The sequence below is a fragment of the Oncorhynchus clarkii genome, chromosome 12, assembly GCF_045791955.1.
Source record: "Oncorhynchus clarkii lewisi isolate Uvic-CL-2024 chromosome 12, UVic_Ocla_1.0, whole genome shotgun sequence".
NCBI lineage: Eukaryota > Metazoa > Chordata > Actinopteri > Salmoniformes > Salmonidae > Oncorhynchus > Oncorhynchus clarkii.
Window position 1 is genome coordinate 70,119,535 of NC_092158.1, and position 23,003 is coordinate 70,142,537.

The 23,003-nt window shown below is 46.9% G+C and overlaps 1 protein-coding gene across 1 annotated transcript in view; it reads left to right on the plus strand.

The window, feature by feature from the left end:
- Positions 1 to 22,592, plus strand: part of LOC139421148 (rho-related GTP-binding protein RhoN-like) — a 46,765-nt gene extending 24,173 nt beyond the window's left edge. The window contains exon 5 of the mRNA XM_071171752.1: positions 22,272 to 22,592. Coding sequence (XP_071027853.1) covers positions 22,272 to 22,541 — 270 coding nt within the window. The 3' untranslated portion in view covers positions 22,542 to 22,592. The remainder of the gene's footprint in view (positions 1 to 22,271) is intronic.
- The last annotated feature ends 411 nt before the right edge of the window (positions 22,593 to 23,003 follow it).

Consider the following 23,003-nt stretch of genomic DNA (forward strand, 5'->3'; position numbering starts at 1 on the left):
GCTGGGTTTAGGGGGTGGCAGGGTGGGGGGCGGGTATGTATGGTGGCAGGGTGGGGCGTGGGTATGTAGGGTGACAGGGTGGGGGGTGGGTATGTAGGGTGGCAGGGTGGGGGGTGGGTATGTATAGGATTTATGTCTCAGGAGTTGAGCCACATTTTACCCGGAGATGAAATATTCATGCAGATTTAGGGATTTTGAAACTGTGGAATAAATAGAAAAACAAACTTCGCTAAACAAGGCCTTTTATCGCATGCTACCACATCCTCTAATCCAGGGGCATGGTAATGATGGAGGGAACACTACCACATCCTCTAATCCAGGGGCATGGTAATGATGGAGGGAACACTACCACATCCTCTAATCCAGGGGCATGGTAATGATGGAGGGAACACTACCACATCCTCTAATCCAGGGGCATGGTAATGATGGAGGGAACACTACCACATCCTCTAATCCAGGGGCATGGTAATGATGGAGGGAACACTACCACATCCTCTAATCCAGGGGCATGGTAATGATGGAGGGAACACTACCACATCCTCTAATCCAGGGGCATGGTAATGATGGAGGGAACACTACCACATCCTGTAATCCAGGGACATGGTAATGATGGAGGGAACACTACCACATCCTCTAATCCAGGGGCATGGTAATGATGGAGGGAACACTACCACATCCTGTAATCCAGGGGCATGGTAATGATGGAGGGAACACTACCACATCCTCTAATCCAGGGGCATGGTAATGATGGAGGGAACACTACCACATCCTCTAATCCAGGGACATGGTAATGATGGAGGGAACACTACCACATCCTCTAATCCAGGGGCATGGTAATGATGGAGGGAACACTACCACATCCTGTAATCCAGGGGCATGGTAATGATGGAGGGAACACTACCACATCCTCTAATCCAGGGGCATGGTAATGATGGAGGGAACACTACCACATCCTCTAATCCAGGGGCATGGTAATGATGGAGGGAACACTACCACATCCTCTAATCCAGGGGCATGGTAATGATGGAGGGAACACTACCACATCCTCTAATCCAGGGGCATGGTAATGATGGAGGGAACACTACCACATCCTCTAATCCAGGGGCATGGTAATGATGGAGGGAACACTACCACATCCTCTAATCCAGGGGCATGGTAATGATGGAGGGAACACTACCACATCCTCTAATCCAGGGGCATGGTAATGATGGAGGGAACACTACCACATCCTCTAATCCAGGGGCATGGTAATGATGGAGGGAACACTACCACATCCTCTAATCCAGGGGCATGGTAATGATGGAGGGAACACTACCACATCCTCTAATCCAGGGGCATGGTAATGATGGAGGGAACACTACCACATCCTCTAATCCAGGGGCATGGTAATGATGGAGGGAACACTACCACATCCTCTAATCCAGGGACATGGTAATGATGGAGGGAACACTACCACATCCTCTAATCCAGGGGCATGGTAATGATGGAGGGAACACTACCACATCCTCTAATCCAGGGGCATGGTAATGATGGAGGGAACACTACCACATCCTCTAATCCAGGGGCATGGTAATGATGGAGGGAACACTACCACATCCTCTAATCCAGGGGCATGGTAATGATGGAGGGAACACTACCACATCCTCTAATCCAGGGGCATGGTAATGATGGAGGGAACACTACCACATCCTCTAATCCAGGGGCATGGTAATGATGGAACACTACCACATCCTCTAATCCAGGGGCATGGTAATGATGGAGGGAACACTACCACATCCTCTAATCCAGGGGCATGGTAATGATGGAGGGAACACTACCACATCCTCTAATCCAGGGGCATGGTAATGATGGAGGGAACACTACCACATCCTCTAATCCAGGGGCATGGTAATGATGGAGGGAACACTACCACATCCTCTAATCCAGGGGCATGGTAATGATGGAGGGAACACTACCACATCCTCTAATCCAGGGGCATGGTAATGATGGAGGGAACACTACCACATCCTCTAATCCAGGGGCATGGTAATGATGGAGGGAACACTACCACATCCTCTAATCCAGGGGCATGGTAATGATGGAGGGAACACTACCACATCCTCTAATCCAGGGGCATGGTAATGATGGAGGGAACACTACCACATCCTCTAATCCAGGGGCATGGTAATGATGGAGGGAACACTACCACATCCTCTAATCCAGGGGCATGGTAATGATGGAGGGAACACTACCACATCCTCTAATCCAGGGGCATGGTAATGATGGAGGGAACACTACCACATCCTCTAATCCAGGGGCATGGTAATGATGGAGGGAACACTACCACATCCTCTAATCCAGGGGCATGGTAATGATGGAGGGAACACTACCACATCCTCTAATCCAGGGGCATGGTAATGATGGAGGGAACACTACCACATCCTCTAATCCAGGGGCATGGTAATGATGGAGGGAACACTACCACATCCTCTAATCCAGGGGCATGGTAATGATGGAGGGAACACTACCACATCCTCTAATCCAGGGGCATGGTAATGATGGAGGGAACACTACCACATCCTCTAATCCAGGGGCATGGTAATGATGGAGGGAACACTACCACATCCTCTAATCCAGGGGCATGGTAATGATGGAGGGAACACTACCACATCCTCTAATCCAGGGACATGGTAATGATGGAGGGAACACTACCACATCCTCTAATCCAGGGGCATGGTAATGATGGAGGGAACACTACCACATCCTCTAATCCAGGGGCATGGTAATGATGGAGGGAACACTACCACATCCTCTAATCCAGGGGCATGGTAATGATGGAGGGAACACTACCACATCCTCTAATCCAGGGGCATGGTAATGATGGAGGGAACACTACCACATCCTCTAATCCAGGGGCATGGTAATGATGGAGGGAACACTACCACATCCTCTAATCCAGGGGCATGGTAATGATGGAGGGAACACTACCACATCCTCTTAGCCAGGGGCATGGTAATGATGGAGGGAACACTACCACATCCTCTAATCCAGGGGCATGGTAATGATGGAGGGAACACTACCACATCCTCTTAGCCAGGGGCATGGTAATGATGGAGGGAACACTACCACATCCTCTTATCCAGGGACATGGTAATGATGGAGGGAACACTACCACATCCTCTAATCCAGGGGCATGGTAATGATGGAGGGAACACTACCACATCCTCTTAGCCAGGGACATGGTAATGATGGAGGGAACACTACCACATCCTCTAATCCAGGGACATGGTAATGATGGAGGGAACACTACCACATCCTCTAATCCAGGGACATGGTAATGATGGAGGGAACACTACCACATCCTCTAATCCAGGGACATGGTAATGATGGAGGGAACACTACCACATCCTCTTAGCCAGGGGCATGGTAATGATGGAGGGAACACTACCACATCCTCTAATCCAGGGGCATGGTAATGATGGAGGGAACACTACCACATCCTCTAATCCAGGGACATGGTAATGATGGAGGGAACACTACCACATCCTCTTAGCCAGGGGCATGGTAATGATGGAGGGAACACTACCACATCCTCTAATCCAGGGACATGGTAATGATGGAGGGAACACTACCACATCCTCTAATCCAGGGGCATGGTAATGATGGAGGGAACACTACCACATCCTCTAATCCAGGGGCATGGTAATGATGGAGGGAACACTACCACATCCTACCACATCCTCTAATCCAGGGACATGGTAATGATGGAGGGAACACTACCACATCCTCTTAGCCAGGGGCATGGTAATGATGGAGGGAACACTACCACATCCTCTAATCCAGGGGCATGGTAATGATGGAGGGAACACTACCACATCCTCTAATCCAGGGGCATGGTAATGATGGAGGGAACACTACCACATCCTCTTAGCCAGGGGCATGGTAATGATGGAGGGAACACTACCACATCCTGTAATCCAGGGACATGGTAATGATGGAGGGAACACTACCACATCCTCTAATCCAGGGGCATGGTAATGATGGAGGGAACACTACCACATCCTCTAATCCAGGGGCATGGTAATGATGGAGGGAACACTACCACATCCTCTGGTAATGATGGAGGGAACCAGGGGCATGGTAATGATGGAGGGAACACTACCACATCCTCTTAGCCAGGGGCATGGTAATGATGGAGGGAACACTACCACATCCTCTAATCCAGGGGCATGGTAATGATGGAGGGAACACTACCACATCCTCTAATCCAGGGACATGGTAATGATGGAGGGAACACTACCACATCCTCTAATCCAGGGACATGGTAATGATGGAGGGAACACTACCACATCCTCTTAGCCAGGGGCATGGTAATGATGGAGGGAACACTACCACATCCTCTAATCCAGGGGCATGGTAATGATGGAGGGAACACTACCACATCCTCTAATCCAGGGGCATGGTAATGATGGAGGGAACACTACCACATCCTCTTAGCCAGGGGCATGGTAATGATGGAGGGAACACTACCACATCCTCTAATCCAGGGGCATGGTAATGATGGAGGGAACACTACCACATCCTCTAATCCAGGGGCATGGTAATGATGGAGGGAACACTACCACATCCTCTTAGCCAGGGGCATGGTAATGATGGAGGGAACACTACCACATCCTCTAATCCAGGGGCATGGTAATGATGGAGGGAACACTACCACATCCTCTAATCCAGGGACATGGTAATGATGGAGGGAACACTACCACATCCTCTAATCCAGGGGCATGGTAATGATGGAGGGAACACTACCACATCCTCTAATCCAGGGGCATGGTAATGATGGAGGGAACACTACCACATCCTCTTAGCCAGGGGCATGGTAATGATGGAGGGAACACTACCACATCCTCTAATCCAGGGGCATGGTAATGATGGAGGGAACACTACCACATCCTCTTAGCCAGGGACATGGTAATGATGGAGGGAACACTACCACATCCTCTAATCCAGGGGCATGGTAATGATGGAGGGAACACTACCACATCCTCTAATCCAGGGACATGGTAATGATGGAGGGAACACTACCACATCCTCTAATCCAGGGACATGGTAATGATGGAGGGAACACTACCACATCCTCTTAGCCAGGGGCATGGTAATGATGGAGGGAACACTACCACATCCTCTAATCCAGGGGCATGGTAATGATGGAGGGAACACTACCACATCCTCTAATCCAGGGACATGGTAATGATGGAGGGAACACTACCACATCCTCTAAGCCAGGGGCATGGTAATGATGGAGGGAACACTACCACATCCTCTAATCCAGGGGCATGGTAATGATGGAGGGAACACTACCACATCCTCTAATCCAGGGGCATGGTAATGATGGAGGGAACACTACCACATCCTCTTAGCCAGGGGCATGGTAATGATGGAGGGAACACTACCACATCCTCTAATCCAGGGGCATGGTAATGATGGAGGGAACACTACCACATCCTCTAATCCAGGGGCATGGTAATGATGGAGGGAACACTACCACATCCTCTAATCCAGGGGCATGGTAATGATGGAGGGAACACTACCACATCCTCTTAGCCAGGGGCATGGTAATGATGGAGGGAACACTACCACATCCTCTAATCCAGGGACATGGTAATGATGGAGGGAACACTACCACATCCTCTTAGCCAGGGGCATGGTAATGATGGAGGGAACACTACCACATCCTCTAATCAAGGGACATGGTAATGATGGAGGGAACACTACCACATCCTCTAATCCAGGGACATGGTAATGATGGAGGGAACACTACCACATCCTCTAATCCAGGGACATGGTAATGATGGAGGGAACACTACCACATCCTCTAATCCAGGGACATGGTAATGATGGAGGGAACACTACCACATCCTCTTAGCCAGGGACATGGTAATGATGGAGGGAACACTACCACATCCTCTAATCCGGGGTATGGTAATGATGGAGGGAACACTACCACATCCTTTTAGCCAGGGGCATGGTAATGATGGAGGGAACACTACCACATCCTCTAATCCAGGGGCATGGTAATGATGGAGGGAACACTACCACATCCTCTTAGCCAGGGACATGGTAATGATGGAGGGAACACTACCACATCCTCTAATCCAGGGGCATGGTAATGATGGCGGGAACACTACCACATCCTCTTAGCCAGGGCATGGTAATGATGGAGGGAACACTACCACATCCTCTAATCCAGGGGCATGGTAATGATGGAGGGAACACTACCACATCCTCTAATCCAGGGACATGGTAATGATGGAGGGAACACTACCACATCCTCTAATCCAGGGGCATGGTAATGATGGAGGGAACACTACCACATCCTCTAATCCAGGGACATGGTAATGATGGAGGGAACACTACCACATCCTCTAATCCAGGGGCATGGTAATGATGGAGGGAACACTACCACATCCTCTAATCCAGGGGCATGGTAATGATGGAGGGAACACTACCACATCCTCTAATCCAGGGACATGGTAATGATGGAGGGAACACTACCACATCCTCTAATCCAGGGGCATGGTAATGATGGAGGGAACACTACCACATCCTCTAATCCAGGGACATGGTAATGATGGAGGGAACACTACCACATCCTCTAATCCAGGGGCATGGTAATGATGGAGGGAACACTACCACATCCTCTTAGCCAGGGGCATGGTAATGATGGAGGGAACACTACCACATCCTCTAATCCAGGGGCATGGTAATGATGGAGGGAACACTACCACATCCTCTAATCCAGGGACATGGTAATGATGGAGGGAACACTACCACATCCTCTTAGCCAGGGACATGGTAATGATGGAGGGAACACTACCACATCCTGTAATCCAGGGACATGGTAATGATGGAGGGAACACTACCACATCCTCTAATCAAGGGGCATGGTAATGACGGAGGGAACACTACCACATCCTCTTAGCCAGGGGCATGGTAATGACGGAGGGAACACTACCACATCCTCTAATCCAGGGGCATGGTAATGACGGAGGGAACACTAACACATCCTCTAATCCAGGGGCATGGTAATGACGGAGGGAACACTACCACATCCTCTAATCCAGGGACATGGTAATGATGGAGGGAACACTACCACATCCTCTAATCCAGGGGCATGGTAATGATGGAGGGAACACTACCACATCCTCTAATCCAGGGGCATGGTAATGATGGAGGGAACACTACCACATCCTCTAATCCAGGGACATGGTAATGATGGAGGGAACACTACCACATCCTCTAATCCAGGGGCATGGTAATGATGGAGGGAACACTACCACATCCTCTAATCCAGGGGCATGGTAATGATGGAGGGAACACTACCACATCCTCTAATCCAGGGGCATGGTAATGATGGAGGGAACACTATCACATCCTCTAATCCAGGGGCATGGTAATGATGGAGGGAACACTACCACATCCTCTTAGCCAGGGGCATGGTAATGATGGAGGGAACACTACCACATCCTGTAATCCAGGGGCATGGTAATGATGGAGGGAACACTACCACATCCTCTAATCCAGGGACATGGTAATGATGGAGGGAACACTACCACATCCTCTTAGCCAGGGGCATGGTAATGATGGAGGGAACACTACCACATCCGGTAATCCAGGGGCATGGTAATGATGAAGGGAACACTACCACATCCTCTAATCCAGGTGCATGGTAATGATGGAGGGAACACTACCACATCCTCTTAGCCAGGGGCATGGTAATGATGGAGGGAACACTACCACATCCTGTAATCCAGGGGCATGGTAATGATGGAGGGAACACTACCACATCCTCTTAGCCAGGGACATGGTAATGATGGAGGGAACACTACCACATCCTGTAATCCAGGTACATGGTAATGATGGAGGGAACACTACCACATCCTCCAATCCAGGGACATGGTAATGATGGAGGGAACACTACCACATCCTCTAATCCAGGGACATGGTAATGATGGAGGGAACACTACCACATCCTCTAATCCAGGGGCAAGGTAATGATGGAGGGAACACGACCACATCCTCTTAGCCAGGGGCATGGTAATGATGGAGGGAACACTACCACATCCTCTAATCCAGGGACATGGTAGTGATGGAGGGAACACTACAACATCCTCTTAGCCAGGGACATGGTAATGATGGAGGGAACACTACCACATCCTCTAATCCAGGGACATTGTAATGATGGAGGGAACACTACAACATCCTCTAATCCAGGGACATGGTCATGATGGAGGGAACACTACCACATCCTCTAATCCAGGGACATGGTAATGATGGAGGGAACACTACCACATCCTCTAATCCAGGGACATGGTAATGATGGAGGGAACACTACCACATCCTCTAATCCAGGGGCATGGTAATGATGGAGGGAACACTACCACATCCTCTTAGCCAGGGGCATGGTAATGATGGAGGGAACACTACCACATCCTCTAATCCAGGGGCATGGTAATGATGGAGGGAACACTACCACATCCTCTAATCCAGGGACATGGTAATGATGGAGGGAACACTACCACATCCTCTTAGCCAGGGGCATGGTAATGATGGAGGGAACACTACCACATCCTCTAATCCAGGGGCATGGTAATGATGGAGGGAACACTACCACATCCTCTAATCCAGGGGCATGGTAATGATGGAGGGAACACTACCACATCCTCTTAGCCAGGGGCATGGTAATGATGGAGGGAACACTACCACATCCTCTAATCCAGGGGCATGGTAATGATGGAGGGAACACTACCACATCCTCTAATCCAGGGACATGGTAATGATGGAGGGAACACTACCACATCCTCTAATCCAGGGGCATGGTAATGATGGAGGGAACACTACCACATCCTCTAATCCAGGGGCATGGTAATGATGGAGGGAACACTACCACATCCTCTTAGCCAGGGGCATGGTAATGATGGAGGGAACACTACAACATCCTCTTAGCCAGGGACATGGTAATGATGGAGGGAACACTACCACATCCTCTAATCCAGGGGCATGGTAATGATGGAGGGAACACTACCACATCCTCTAATCCAGGGACATGGTAATGATGGAGGGAACACTACCACATCCTCTAATCCAGGGACATGGTAATGATGGAGGGAACACTACCACATCCTCTTAGCCAGGGGCATGGTAATGATGGAGGGAACACTACCACATCCTCTAATCCAGGGGCATGGTAATGATGGAGGGAACACTACCACATCCTCTAATCCAGGGGCATGGTAATGATGGAGGGAACACTACCACATCCTCTTAGCCAGGGGCATGGTAATGATGGAGGGAACACTACCACATCCTCTAATCCAGGGCATGGTAATGATGGAGGGAACACTACCACATCCTCTAATCCAGGGACATGGTAATGATGGAGGGAACACTACCACATCCTCTTAGCCAGGGGCATGGTAATGATGGAGGGAACACTACCACATCCTCTAATCCAGGGGCATGGTAATGATGGAGGGAACACTACCACATCCTCTAATCCAGGGGCATGGTAATGATGGAGGGAACACTACCACATCCTCTTAGCCAGGGGCATGGTAATGATGGAGGGAACACTACCACATCCTGTAATCCAGGGGCATGGTAATGATGGAGGGAACACTACCACATCCTCTAATCCAGGGGCATGGTAATGATGGAGGGAACACTACCACATCCTCTTAGCCAGGGGCATGGTAATGATGGAGGGAACACTACGACATCCTCTAATCCAGGGGCATGGTAATGATGGAGGGAACACTACCACATCCTCTAATCCAGGGACATGGTAATGATGGAGGGAACACTACCACATCCTCTAATCCAGGGGCATGGTAATGATGGAGGGAACACTACCACATCCTCTAATCCAGGGGCATGGTAATGATGGAGGGAACACTACCACATCCTCTTAGCCAGGGGCATGGTAATGATGGAGGGAACACTACCACATCCTCTTAGCCAGGGACATGGTAATGATGGAGGGAACACTACCACATCCTCTAATCCAGGGACATGGTAATGATGGAGGGAACACTACCACATCCTCTTAGCCAGGGGCATGGTAATGATGGAGGGAACACTACCACATCCTCTAATCCAGGGGCATGGTAATGATGGAGGGAACACTACCACATCCTCTAATCCAGGGGCATGGTAATGATGGAGGGAACACTACCACATCCTCTTAGCCAGGGACATGGTAATGATGGAGGGAACACTACCACATCCTCTAATCCAGGGGCATGGTAATGATGGAGGGAACACTACCACATCCTCTAATCCAGGGGCATGGTAATGATGGAGGGAACACTACCACATCCTCTTAGCCAGGGGCATGGTAATGATGGAGGAAACACTACCACATCCTCTAATCCAGGGACATGGTAATGATGGAGGGAACACTACCACAACCTCTTAGCCAGGGACATGGTAATGATGGAGGGAACACTACCACATCCTCTAATCCAGGGGCATGGTAATGATGGAGGGAACACTACCACATCCTCTAATCCAGGGACATGGTAAGGATGGAGGGAACACTACCACATCCTCTAATCCAGGGGCATGGTAATGATGGAGGGAACACTACCACATCCTCTAATCCAGGGACATGGTAATGATGGAGGGAACACTACCACATCCTCTAATCCAGGGGCATGGTAATGATGGAGGGAACACTACCACATCCTCTAATCCAGGGGCATGGTAATGATGGAGGGAACACTACCACATCCACTAATCCAGGGACATGGTAATGATGGAGGGAACACTACCACATCCTCTTAGCCAGGGGCATGGTAATGATGGAGGGAACACTACTACATCCTGTAATCCAGGGGCATGGTAATTATGGAGGGAACACTACCACATCCTCTAATCCAGGGGCATGGTAATGATGGAGGGAACACTACCACATCCTCTTAGCCAGGGGCATGGTAATGATGGAGGGAACACTACCACATTCTGTAATCCAGGGGCATGGTAATGATGGAGGGAACACTACCACATCCTCTTAGCCAGGGACATGGTAATGATGGAGGGAACACTACCACATCATGTTATCCAGGGACATGGTAATGATGGATGGAACACTACCACATCCTCTAATCCAGGGGCATGGTAATGACGGAGGGAACACTACCACATCCTCTTAGCCAGGGGCATGGTAATGACGGAGGGAACACTACCACATCCTCTAATCCAGGGGCATGGTAATGACGGAGGGAACACTACCACATCCTCTAATCCAGGGGCATGGTAATGACGGAGGGAACACTACCACATCCTCTAATCCAGGGACATGGTAATGATGGAGGGAACACTACCACATCCTCTAATCCAGGGGCATGGTAATGATGGAGGGAACACTACCACATCCTCTAATCCAGGGGCATGGTAATGATGGAGGGAACACTACCACATCCTCTAATCCAGGGACATGGTAATGATGGAGGGAACACTACCACATCCTCTAATCCAGGGGCATGGTAATGATGGAGGGAACACTACCACATCCTCTAATCCAGGGGCATGGTAATGATGGAGGGAACACTACCACATCCTCTAATCCAGGGGCATGGTAATGATGGAGGGAACACTATCACATCCTCCAATCCAGGGGCATGGTAATGATGGAGGGAACACTACCACATCCTCTTAGCCAGGGGCATGGTAATGATGGAGGGAACACTACCACATCCTGTAATCCAGGGGCATGGTAATGATGGAGGGAACACTACCACATCCGGTAATCCAGGGGCATGGTAATGATGGAGGGAACACTACCACATCCTCTAATCCAGGGGCATGGTAATGATGGAGGGAACACTACCACATCCTCTTAGCCAGGGACATGGTAATGATGGAGGGAACACTACCACATCCTGTAATCCAGGGACATGGTAATGATGGAGGGAACACTACCACATCCTCTAATCCAGGGACATGGTAATGATGGAGGGAACACTACCACATCCTCTAATCCAGGAACATGGTAATGATGGAGGGAACACTACCACATCCTCTAATCCAGGGACATGGTAATGATGGAGGGAACACTACCACATCCTCTTAGCCAGGGGCATGGTAATGATGGAGGGAACACTACCACATCCTCTAATCCAGGGGCATGGTAATTATGGAGGGAACACTACCACATCCTCTAATCCAGGGGCATGGTAATGATGGAGGGAACACTACCACATCCTCTTAGCCAGGGGCATGGTAATGATGGAGGGAACACTACGACATCCTCTAATCCAGGGGCATGGTAATGATGGAGGGAACACTACCACATCCTCTAATCCAGGGACATGGTAATGATGGAGGTAACACTACCACATCCTCTAATCCAGGGGCATGGTAATGATGGAGGGAACACTACCACATCCTCTAATCCAGGGGCATGGTAATGATGGAGGGAACACTACCACATCCTCTTAGCCAGGGGCATGGTAATGATGGAGGGAACACTACAACATCCTCTTAGCCAGGGACATGGTAATGATAGAGGGAACACTACCACATCCTCTAATCCAGGGGCATGGTAATGATGGAGGGAACACTACCACATCCTCTAATCCAGGGACATGGTAATGATGGAGGGAACACTACCACATCCTCTAATCCAGGGACATGGTAATGATGGAGGGAACACTACCACATCCTCTTAGCCAGGGGCATGGTAATGATGGAGGGAAAACTACCACATCCTCTAATCCAGGGGCATGGTAATGATGGAGGGAACACTACCACATCCTCTAATCCAGGGGCATGGTAATGATGGAGGCAACACTACCACATCCTCTTAGCCAGGGGCATGGTAATGATGGAGGGAACACTACCACATCCTCTAATCCAGGGCATGGTAATGATGGAGGGAACACTACCACATCCTCTAATCCAGGGACATGGTAATGATGGAGGGAACACTACCACATCCTCTTAGCCAGGGGCATGGTAATGATGGAGGGAACACTACCACATCCTCTAATCCAGGGGCATGGTAATGATGGAGGGAACACTACCACATCCTCTAATCCAGGGGCATGGTAATGATGGAGGGAACACTACCACATCCTCTTAGCCAGGGGCATGGTAATGATGGAGGGAACACTACCACATCCTGTAATCCAGGGGCTTGGTAATGATGGAGGGAACACTACCACATCCTCTAATCCAGGGGCATGGTAATGATGGAGGGAACACTACCACATCCTCTTAGCCAGGGGCATGGTAATGATGGAGGGAACACTACGACATCCTCTAATCCAGGGGCATGGTAATGATGGAGGGAAGTCTACCACATCCTCTAATCCAGGGACATGGTAATGATGGAGGGAACACTACCACATCCTCTAATCCAGGGGCATGGTAATGATGGAGGGAACACTACCACATCCTCTAATCCAGGGGCATGGTAATGATGGAGGGAACTCTACCACATCCTCTTAGCCAGGGGCATGGTAATGATGGAGGGAACACTACCACATCCTCTTAGCCAGGGGCATGGTAATGATGGAGGGAACACTACCACATCCTCTAATCCAGGGGCATGGTAATGATGGAGGGAACACTACCACATCCTCTAATCCAGGGGCATGGTAATGATGGAGGGAACACTATCACATCCTCTAATCCAGGGGCATGGTAATGATGGAGGGAACACTACCACATCCTCTTAGCCAGGGGCATGGTAATGATGGAGGGAACACTACCACATCCTGTAATCCAGGGGCATGGTAATGATGGAGGGAACACTACCACATCCGGTAATCCAGGGGCATGGTAATGATGGAGGGAACACTACCACATCCTCTAATCCAGGGGCATGGTAATGATGGAGGGAACACTACCACATCGTCTTAGCCAGGGACATGGTAATGATGGAGGGAACACTACCACATCCTGTAATCCAGGGACATGGTAATGATGGAGGGAACACTACCACATCCTCTAATCCAGGGACATGGTAATGATGGAGGGAACACTACCACATCCTCTAATCCAGGAACATGGTAATGATGGAGGGAACACTACCACATCCTCTAATCCAGGGACATGGTAATGATGGAGGGAACACTACCACATCCTCTTAGCCAGGGGCATGGTAATGATGGAGGGAACACTACCACATCCTCTAATCCAGGGACATTGTACTGATGGAGGGAACACTACCACATCCTCTAATCCAGGGACATGGTAATGATGGAGGGAACACTACCACATCCTCTAATCCAGGGACATGGTAATGATGGAGGGAACACTACCACATCCTCTTAGCCAGGGGCATGGTAATGATGGAGGGAACACTACCACATCCTCTAATCCTGGGGCATGGTAATGATGGAGGGAACACTACCACATCCTCTAATCCAGGGACATGGTAATGATGGAGGGAACACTACCACATCCTCTAATCCAGGGGCATGGTAATGATGGAGGGAACACTACCACATCCTCTTAGCCAATGGCATGGTAATGATGGAGGGAACACTACCACATCCTCTAATCCAGGGACATGGTAATGATGGAGGGAACACTACCACATCCTCTAATCCAGGGGCATGGTAATGATGGAGGGAACACTACCACATCCTCTTAGCCAATGGCATGGTAATGATGGAGGGAAAAAGGGAGGAGGTGATGGTCAGTAAATCTGCAAAATAGTCATTGTTTCTTTTTTAATGCTCCGTAACATACACAGAGTGGAGGGGCTGTGGGGTTGTTTCACCCCCCCCCCCCCCCTCCCTATACACACAGGGAACCAACATCCTTTTCCATGATTGGCTGTGGACTGGCTCTGAACTAGCTGTGAGCTGGCTGTGGCTGGCTGTGGGCTGGGTGTGGGCTGGCTGTGGCTGGCTTTGAGCTGGCTGTGGGCTGGGAGTGGGCTGGGTGTGGGCTGACGGTGGTTGGCTGTGGTCTGGGTGTGGGCTGGGTGTGGGCTGGCTGTGGTGTGGGTGTGGGCTGGCTGTGGCTGGCTGTGGGCTGGCTGTGGGCTGGCTGTGGTTGGACACGGGGGCAAAAACCAGATCCATATCCCCCAAAAAAGCAAAAGGAAAGCAACAAGACATGTCAATAAAATAAACAAACAAAATATAGAGTGGGACACCATTAAGCTCATGGACAATGTTTCAGAGGCTCATGTTAGGGCTATTGTGTTTTTGTTCTACGTCATACTCTATTTCTGTCTGAGGCAGCTACTGTACTGTACTGTTCTGACCTGTCTATAATTGCCAGGGAATCTGTCACATACAGTACAAGCGCCAGGCAGGCTCCCAATAACCAACTTTTGCTGATCTAATCCAATATCCCCCAGCTTGTTATCCTGTTGTTGATCTCAAATTGAATTCCGGTAGCAGAGTTGAGGAGTCACAGGTGAGGTGACCAGAGGATGAACTCTACACATTACACACTAATCTGGCCACGATCTGATAAAGCTTTGCTGCTTGTCAGGCCCATCTCTCCCTCTCCCTTCGTTTCTCTCAACCTTCCTCATCTCCCCCTCTCTCTTTCGCTCTCTCTCTCCCTTCCTTAATCTCTCTCCCTCCCTCTCAATCTCTCTCTTTCTCGCTCTCTCCCTTCCTTAATCTCTCTCACTCTCTTAATCTCTCGCCTATCGCTCTGTCTCCCCTTCCTCTCAATCTCACTCTTTCTCGCTCTTTCTCTCTCCCTTCCTTAATCTCTCTCCCTCCCTCTCAATCTCTTTCTCTCCTCCCTCGCTACCTCCCTCCCTCTCTTCTCTAAATCGTTGATTCCACCTAATAGAGACTTTTCCTGTGACTGTGTAAGGAAGGAGTCTTGATAAGATCACACCAGGCATGTGGTTCTGAAAGGCCACATCTGTGTGTGAGTGAGTGTAATTCCCAGAGAGGGCCATTGGAGGTGTATTGTACTACCTTCTCATCTGGTACTGCATTAGTGCCGGGCTGTCCCCGTACGACTCTGGGTGTGAAGACAAACCAAAGTAAAACAGGGAAACAGACTTCATCCGGACCAGGCATAATCCAATGCAGAATAAGGAGAGATAGCCAGAAAGGAGAGGGCAGATACAGTACCATAGAATTCTAAACTGAAACTTCATCCATTCAATGTATCCTTTCAGTCAGTGCGCTTTGCTAACACTGGACCTGGGGGGAAGCAGGCAGTACACAGTGCCAGGCAGGCTTTGGACAGACAGTTAGTTTCTCCTCTCTAGTCTCCAATACATATACATGTACCAGACAATGGGAGGACAACTCTGGCCCAATGAGCTCTCTGTGGTGGGCTTTCTGCTCAGTTTAAACAGCAACACCAGAACTTGGCAGGAGAACGAGGAGAGAGACAGAGTGAGAGACACAGAGAGAGAGAGAGCTAGAGTGATAAGACAGAGAGATTGAGAGAGAGTCGAGAGAGAGTCGAGAGAGAGAGAGCGAAACAGAGAGCGAAAGAGAGAGAGAGAGACAGAGTGAGAGCCATAGAGAGAGAGAGCGAGAGACAGAAAGATAGAGCGAGAGAGAGACAGAGTGATAGAGAGAGAGACCAAGAGAGAGACAGTGATAACGAGAGAGAGAAACACCGCACGAGAGCCACAGAGAGAGAGCGAGAGCGAAAGAGAGACAGAGAGAGAGCGAGCGAGAACCATAGAGAGAGCGCGAGAGAGAGGCAGATAGATAGAGCGAGAGAGAGACAGAGCGAGAGAGAGACCAAGAGAGAGACAGAGAGAGCGAGAGACCGAGAGACAGAGAGAGTGAGTCATGGATTATTCATTAGATGTAGGGCAGGTTCAACTGTCTGCACTGTAGCCATTATGTTTAGACCAGCAGCATCTCTGTATTTTGTATTTTTTTTGTATTTATTATGGATCCCCATTAGCTGCTGCCAAGGCTACTCTTCCTGGGGTCCAGCAAAATGAAGGCAGTTTATACAATTTTAAAAACAGGCAGTTTATACAATTTTAAAAACATTACAACACATTCGCATTTCGCTACACTCGCATTAACATCTGCTAACCATGTGTATGTGACAAATAAAATTTGATTTGATTTGATTTCACAACACACTGTGTGCCCTCAGGCCCCTACTCCACCACTACCACATATCTACAGTACCAAATCCATCTGTGGCTCCTGCTTGTATCTCACTACAGTAATGTGAGATCATTGGCACATTAACTGTCATGGTACCTCAAGAATAACAGTAGATACATGTACACTACTGTTCAAAAGTTTGGGGTCACTTAGAAATGTCCTTGTTTTTGAAAGAAAAGCAAAAAATGTTGTCCATCAAAATAACATCAAATTGATCAGAAATAGTGTAGACATTGTTAATGTTGTAAATGACTATTGTCGCTGGAAACGGTTGATTTGTTATTGAATATTTACATAGGCTTACAGAGGCCCATTATAGCAACCATCACTCCTGTGTTCCAATGACACGTTGTGTTAGCTAATCAAAGTTTATCATTTTAAAAGGCTAATTGATCATTAGAAAATTGAGCAAGAGGACAAGTACATTAGAAGACCAGCATCCCAGAGTCACCTCTTCACTATTGACGTTAAGACAGGTGTCTTGCTGGTACTATTTAATACAGCTACCAGTTGAGGACTTGTGAGGTGGCTGTTTCTCAAAGTAGACACGCTAACGTACTTGTCTTCTTGCTCAGTTGTGCACCGGGGCCTCCCACTCCTCTTTCTATTCTGGTTAGAGCCAGTTTGCACTGTTCTGTGCAGGGAGTAGTACACAGCGTTGTACGAGATATTCCGTTTCTTGGCTATTTCTCGCATGGAATAGCCTTCATTTCTCAGAACAAGAATAAACTGACAAGTTCTTTGTTTCTGGCCATTTTGAGCCTGTAATCAAACCCACAAATGCTGACGTTCCAGATACTCAACTTGTCTAAAGAAGGCCAGTTTTATTGCTTCTTTAATCAGAACAACAGTTTTCAGCTGTGATAACATAATTGCAAAAGGGTTTTCTAATGATCAATTAGCCTTTTAAAATGATAAACTTGGATTAGCAAACACAACGTGCCATTGGAACACAGGCGTGATGGTTGCTGATAATGGGCCTCTGTACGCCTATGTAGATATTCCATAAAAAATCTGCTGTTTCCAGCTACAATAGTCATTTACAACATTAACAATGTCTACACTGTATTTCTGATACATTTGATGTTATTTTAATGGACAAAAAATGTTGCTTTTCTTTCAAAAACAAGGACATTTCTAAGTGACCCCAAACTTTTGAACGGTAGTGTACATGTACCAGACAATTGGAGGAAAACTCTGACCCACTGAGCTCCCTGTGGTGGGCTTTCTGCTCAGTTTAAACAGCCACACCAGAACTTGGCAAAAGAGACAGAGAGAGAGAGAGCCCGAGAGAGAGAGATAGATAGACCGAGAGAGAAACAGAGAGAGAGAGAGATATACAGTGCCTTGCGAAAGTATTCGGCCCCCTTGAACTTTGCGACCTTTTGCCACATTTCAGGCTTCAAACATAAAGATATAAAACTGTATTTTTTTGTGAAGAATCAACAACAAGTGGGACACAATCATGAAGTGGAACGATATGGATATTTCAAACTTTTTCAACAAATCAAAAACTGAAAAATTGGGTGTGCAAAATTATTCAGCCCCTTTACTTTCAGTGCAGCAAACTCTCTCCAGAAGTTCAGTGAGGATCTCTGAATGATCCAATGTTGACCTAAATGACTAATGATGATAAATACAATCCACCTGTGTGTAATCAAGTCTCCGTATAAATGCACCTGCACTGTGATAGTCTCAGAGGTCCGTTAAATGCGCAGAGAGCATCATGAAGAACGAGGAACACACCAGGCAGGTCCGAGATACTGTTGCGATAATATTGAAATGGAAGGAGTATCAGACCACTGCAAATCTACCAAGACCTGGCCGTCCCTCTAAACTTTCAGCTCATACAAGGAGAAGACTGATCAGAGATGCAGCCAAGAGGCCCATGATCACTCTGGATGAACTGCAGAGATCTACAGCTGAGGTGGGAGACTCTGTCCATAGGACAACAATCAGTCGTATATTGCACAAATCTGGCCTTTATGGAAGAGTGGCAAGAAGAAAGCCATTTCTTAAAGATATCCATAAAAAGTGTTGTTTAAAGTTTGCCACAAGCCACCTGGGAGACACACCAAACATGTGGAAGAAGGTGCTCTGGTCAGATGAAACCAAAATTGAACTTTTTGGCAACAATGCAAAACGTTATGTTTGGCGTAAAAGCAACACAGCCCATCACCCTGAACACACCATCCCCACTGTCAAACATGGTGGTGGCAGCATCATGGTTTGGGCCTGCTTTTCTTCAGCAGGGACAGGGAAGATGGTTAAAATTGATGGGAAGATGGATGGAGCCAAATACAGGACCATTCTGGAAGAAAACCTGATGTAGTCTGCAAAAGACCTGAGACTGGGACGGAGATTTGTCTTCCAACAAGACAATGATCCAAAACATAAAGCAAAATCTACAATGGAATGGTTCAAAAATAAACATATCCAGGTGTTAGAATGGCCAAGTCAAAGTCCAGACCTGAATCCAATCGAGAATCTGTGGAAAGAACTGAAAACTGCTGTTCACAAATGCTCTCCATCCAACCTCACTGAGCTCGAGCTGTTTTGCAAGGAGGAATGGGAAAAAAAATTCAGTCTCTCGATGTGCAAAACTGATAGAGACATACCCCAAGCGACTTACAGCTGTAATCGCAGCAAAAGGTGACGCTACAAAGTATTAACTTAAGGGGGATGAATAATTTTTCACGCCCAATTTTTCAGTTTTTGATTTGTTAAAAAAGTTTGAAATATCCAATAAATGTCGTTCCACTTCATGATTGTGTCCCACTTGTTGTTGATTCTTCACAAAAAAATACAGTTTTATATCTTAATGTTTGAAGCCTGAAATGTGGCAAAAGGTCGCAAAGTTCAAGGGGGACGAATACTTTCGCAAGGCACTGTATATATACAGAGCGAGTGAGATACAGAGCGAGAGAGACCGAGCGGGAGACCGAGAGAGAGATAGAGAGAGAGACTGAGAGAGAAACCGAGAGAGAGAGACACAGAGAGAGAAACACAGAGAACAAGAGAGAGAGACCGAGAGAGAGAGACCGAGAGAGGGACAGAGAGAGAGACACAGAGAGAGTCATGGATTATTCATTAGATGTAGGGCAGGTTCAACTGCAGCTGCATCTGCACTGTAGACACGATGTTTAGACCAGAAGCATCTCTGTGGCTCCTGCTTGTATCTCACTACAGTAATGTGAGATCATTGGTGCTAGGTTATGGCACATTAACTGTCATGGTACCTCAAGAAGAACAGTAGATACTATTCACAACAGCAGGATGTTGTTGATGAGATGATGTTCTTGATGTTGTTGATGATGTTCTTGATGTTGTTGATGATGATGTTATTGATGTTGTTGTTGATGATGATGTTCTTGATGTTATTGATGATGATGTTGTTGATTTTGTTGTTTTTGTTGATGATGATGTTCTTGTTGATGATGTTCTTGATGTTGTTGTTGATGATGATGTTCTTGACATTGTTGATGATGATGTTCTTGATGTTGTTGTTGATGATGATGTTCTTGACATTGTTGATGATGATGTTCTTGATGTTGTTGTTGTTGATGACGATGTTTTTGATGTTGTTGATGATGATGTTCTTGATGTTGTTGTTGTTGTTGATGTTGTTGATGTTCTTGACGTTGTTGATGATGATGTTGTTGATGATGTTGTTGATGATGTTCTTGATGTTGTTGTTTGATGATGGTGTTCTTGAAGTTGTTGATGATGATGTTGTTGTTGATTATGATCTTGATGTTGTTGATGATGATGTTCTTGATGTTGTTTATGATGATGTTGTAGTTGATGATGTTTTTGATGATGATGTTGTTGATGATGATCTTGATGTTGTTGATGATGATGTTCTTGATGTTGTTTATGATGATGTTGTAGTTGATGATGTTTTTGATGATGATGTTCTTGATGTTGTTGTTGATGATGATGATGATGTTCTTGATGTTGTTGATAATGATGATGTTCTTGATTTTGTTGTTGTTGATGATGATGTTCTTGATGTTGTTGTTGATGGTGATGTTATTGATGTTGTTGATGATGATGTTTTTGATGTTGTTGTTGTTGATGATGATGTTCTTGATGATGATGTTCTTGATGTTGTGATGTTGTTGTTGATGTTCTTGATGTTCTTGATGATGATGTTGTTGATGTTGTTGATGATGTTCTTGATGTTGTTGTTGTTGATGATGTTGATGATGATGTTCTTGATGTTGTTGTTGATGATGTTCTTGATGTTGTTGTTGATGATGATGTTATTGATGTTGTTGTTGATGATGATGTTCTTGATGATGATGTTCTTGATGTTGTGATGTTGTTGTTGATGATGATGTTCTTGATGATGATGTTCTTGATGTTGTGATGTTGTTGTTGATGTTCTTGATGTTCTTGATGATGATGTTGTTGATGTTGTTGATGATGTTCTTGATGTTGTTGTTGTTGATGATGTTGATGATGATGTTCTTGATGTTGTTGATGATGTTCTTGATGTTGTTGTTGATGATGATGTTATTGATGTTGTTGTTGATGATGATGTTCTTGATGTTGTTGATGATGATGTTCTTAATGTTGTTGTTGATGATGATGTTCTTGACATTGTTGATGATGATGTTCTTGATGTTGTTGTTTTGATGATGATGTTCTTGATGTTGTTGATAATGATGATGTTCTTGATTTTGTTGTTGTTGATGATGATGTTCTTGATGTTGTTGTTGATGGTGATGTTCTTGATGTTGTTGTTGATGATGATGTTATTGATGTTGTTGTTGATGATGATGTTCTTGATGTTGTTGATGATGATGTTCTTAATGTTGTTGTTGATGATGATGTTCTTGACATTGTTGATGATGATGTTCTTGATGTTGTTGTTTTTGATGATGATGTTCTTGATGTTGTTGTTTTTGATGATGATGTTCTTGATTTTGTTGTTGTTGATGATGATGTTCTTGATGTTGTTGTTGATGGTGATGTTATTGATGTTGTTGATGATGATGTTTTTGATGTTGTTGTTGTTGATGATGATGTTCTTGATGATGATGTTCTTGATGTTGTGATGTTGTTGTTGATGTTCTTGATGTTGTTGATGATGATGTTGTTGATATTGTTGATGATGATGATGGTCTCTAAACTGCTCCCTCCTCTCCTCCCTCCCCTCAGGGTAGTGGGTTGGCCCGTCAGATAGGTGCGGTAGCCTACGTGGAGTGCACCTCCAAGGTGTCGGAGAACAGTGTACGGGACGTGTTCCACATCACCACGCTGGCGTCTGTGCGGCGGCCACACAAGCCTCAGCTGAAACGCAGCAGCTCCCGCCGGGGCCTCAAACGGGTGTCCCAGCTGCCCCTGCCCCCCCTGCCCGGTCGGACTGATACCCTGGATCCTGCCCCTGTCATGCAGAAGGACCGGGCCAAGAGCTGTGTGCTCATGTAGAGAACCACCAAGACAAATATATATATATATATATATATATATATATATATATATATATATATATATATATATATATATATATATAGAGAGAGAGCGAGAGAGAGATACATACAGTACAGTATGATACACAGAAATATATGACAGAAAGAGGAACTCTATTTATTGGTTTTGTTTTGTTCAATTTTATTTTATTTTTTAAAGAAATCCTCTATTATTCTCGTTTTGCACTGCTGAGGAACAAGGACAAAAAAAGAAAAAATATGCTTTTGTGTGTGTTTGCGAAATCTTTTTGGAGCTGTTTACATTTTTTATTTTTTTTTGACTGATGGACGGTGAAGTGGACTGGTTTTCTCGAGGCAAAGTCTCAGGGTGGACAGAGGAGAGGAGGGAAATAGGAAGTGCTGCATGGTCCTGGGGTAGGGTTTGTGGAGTGCACTGACTGGGGGATCAATCCTTCACACA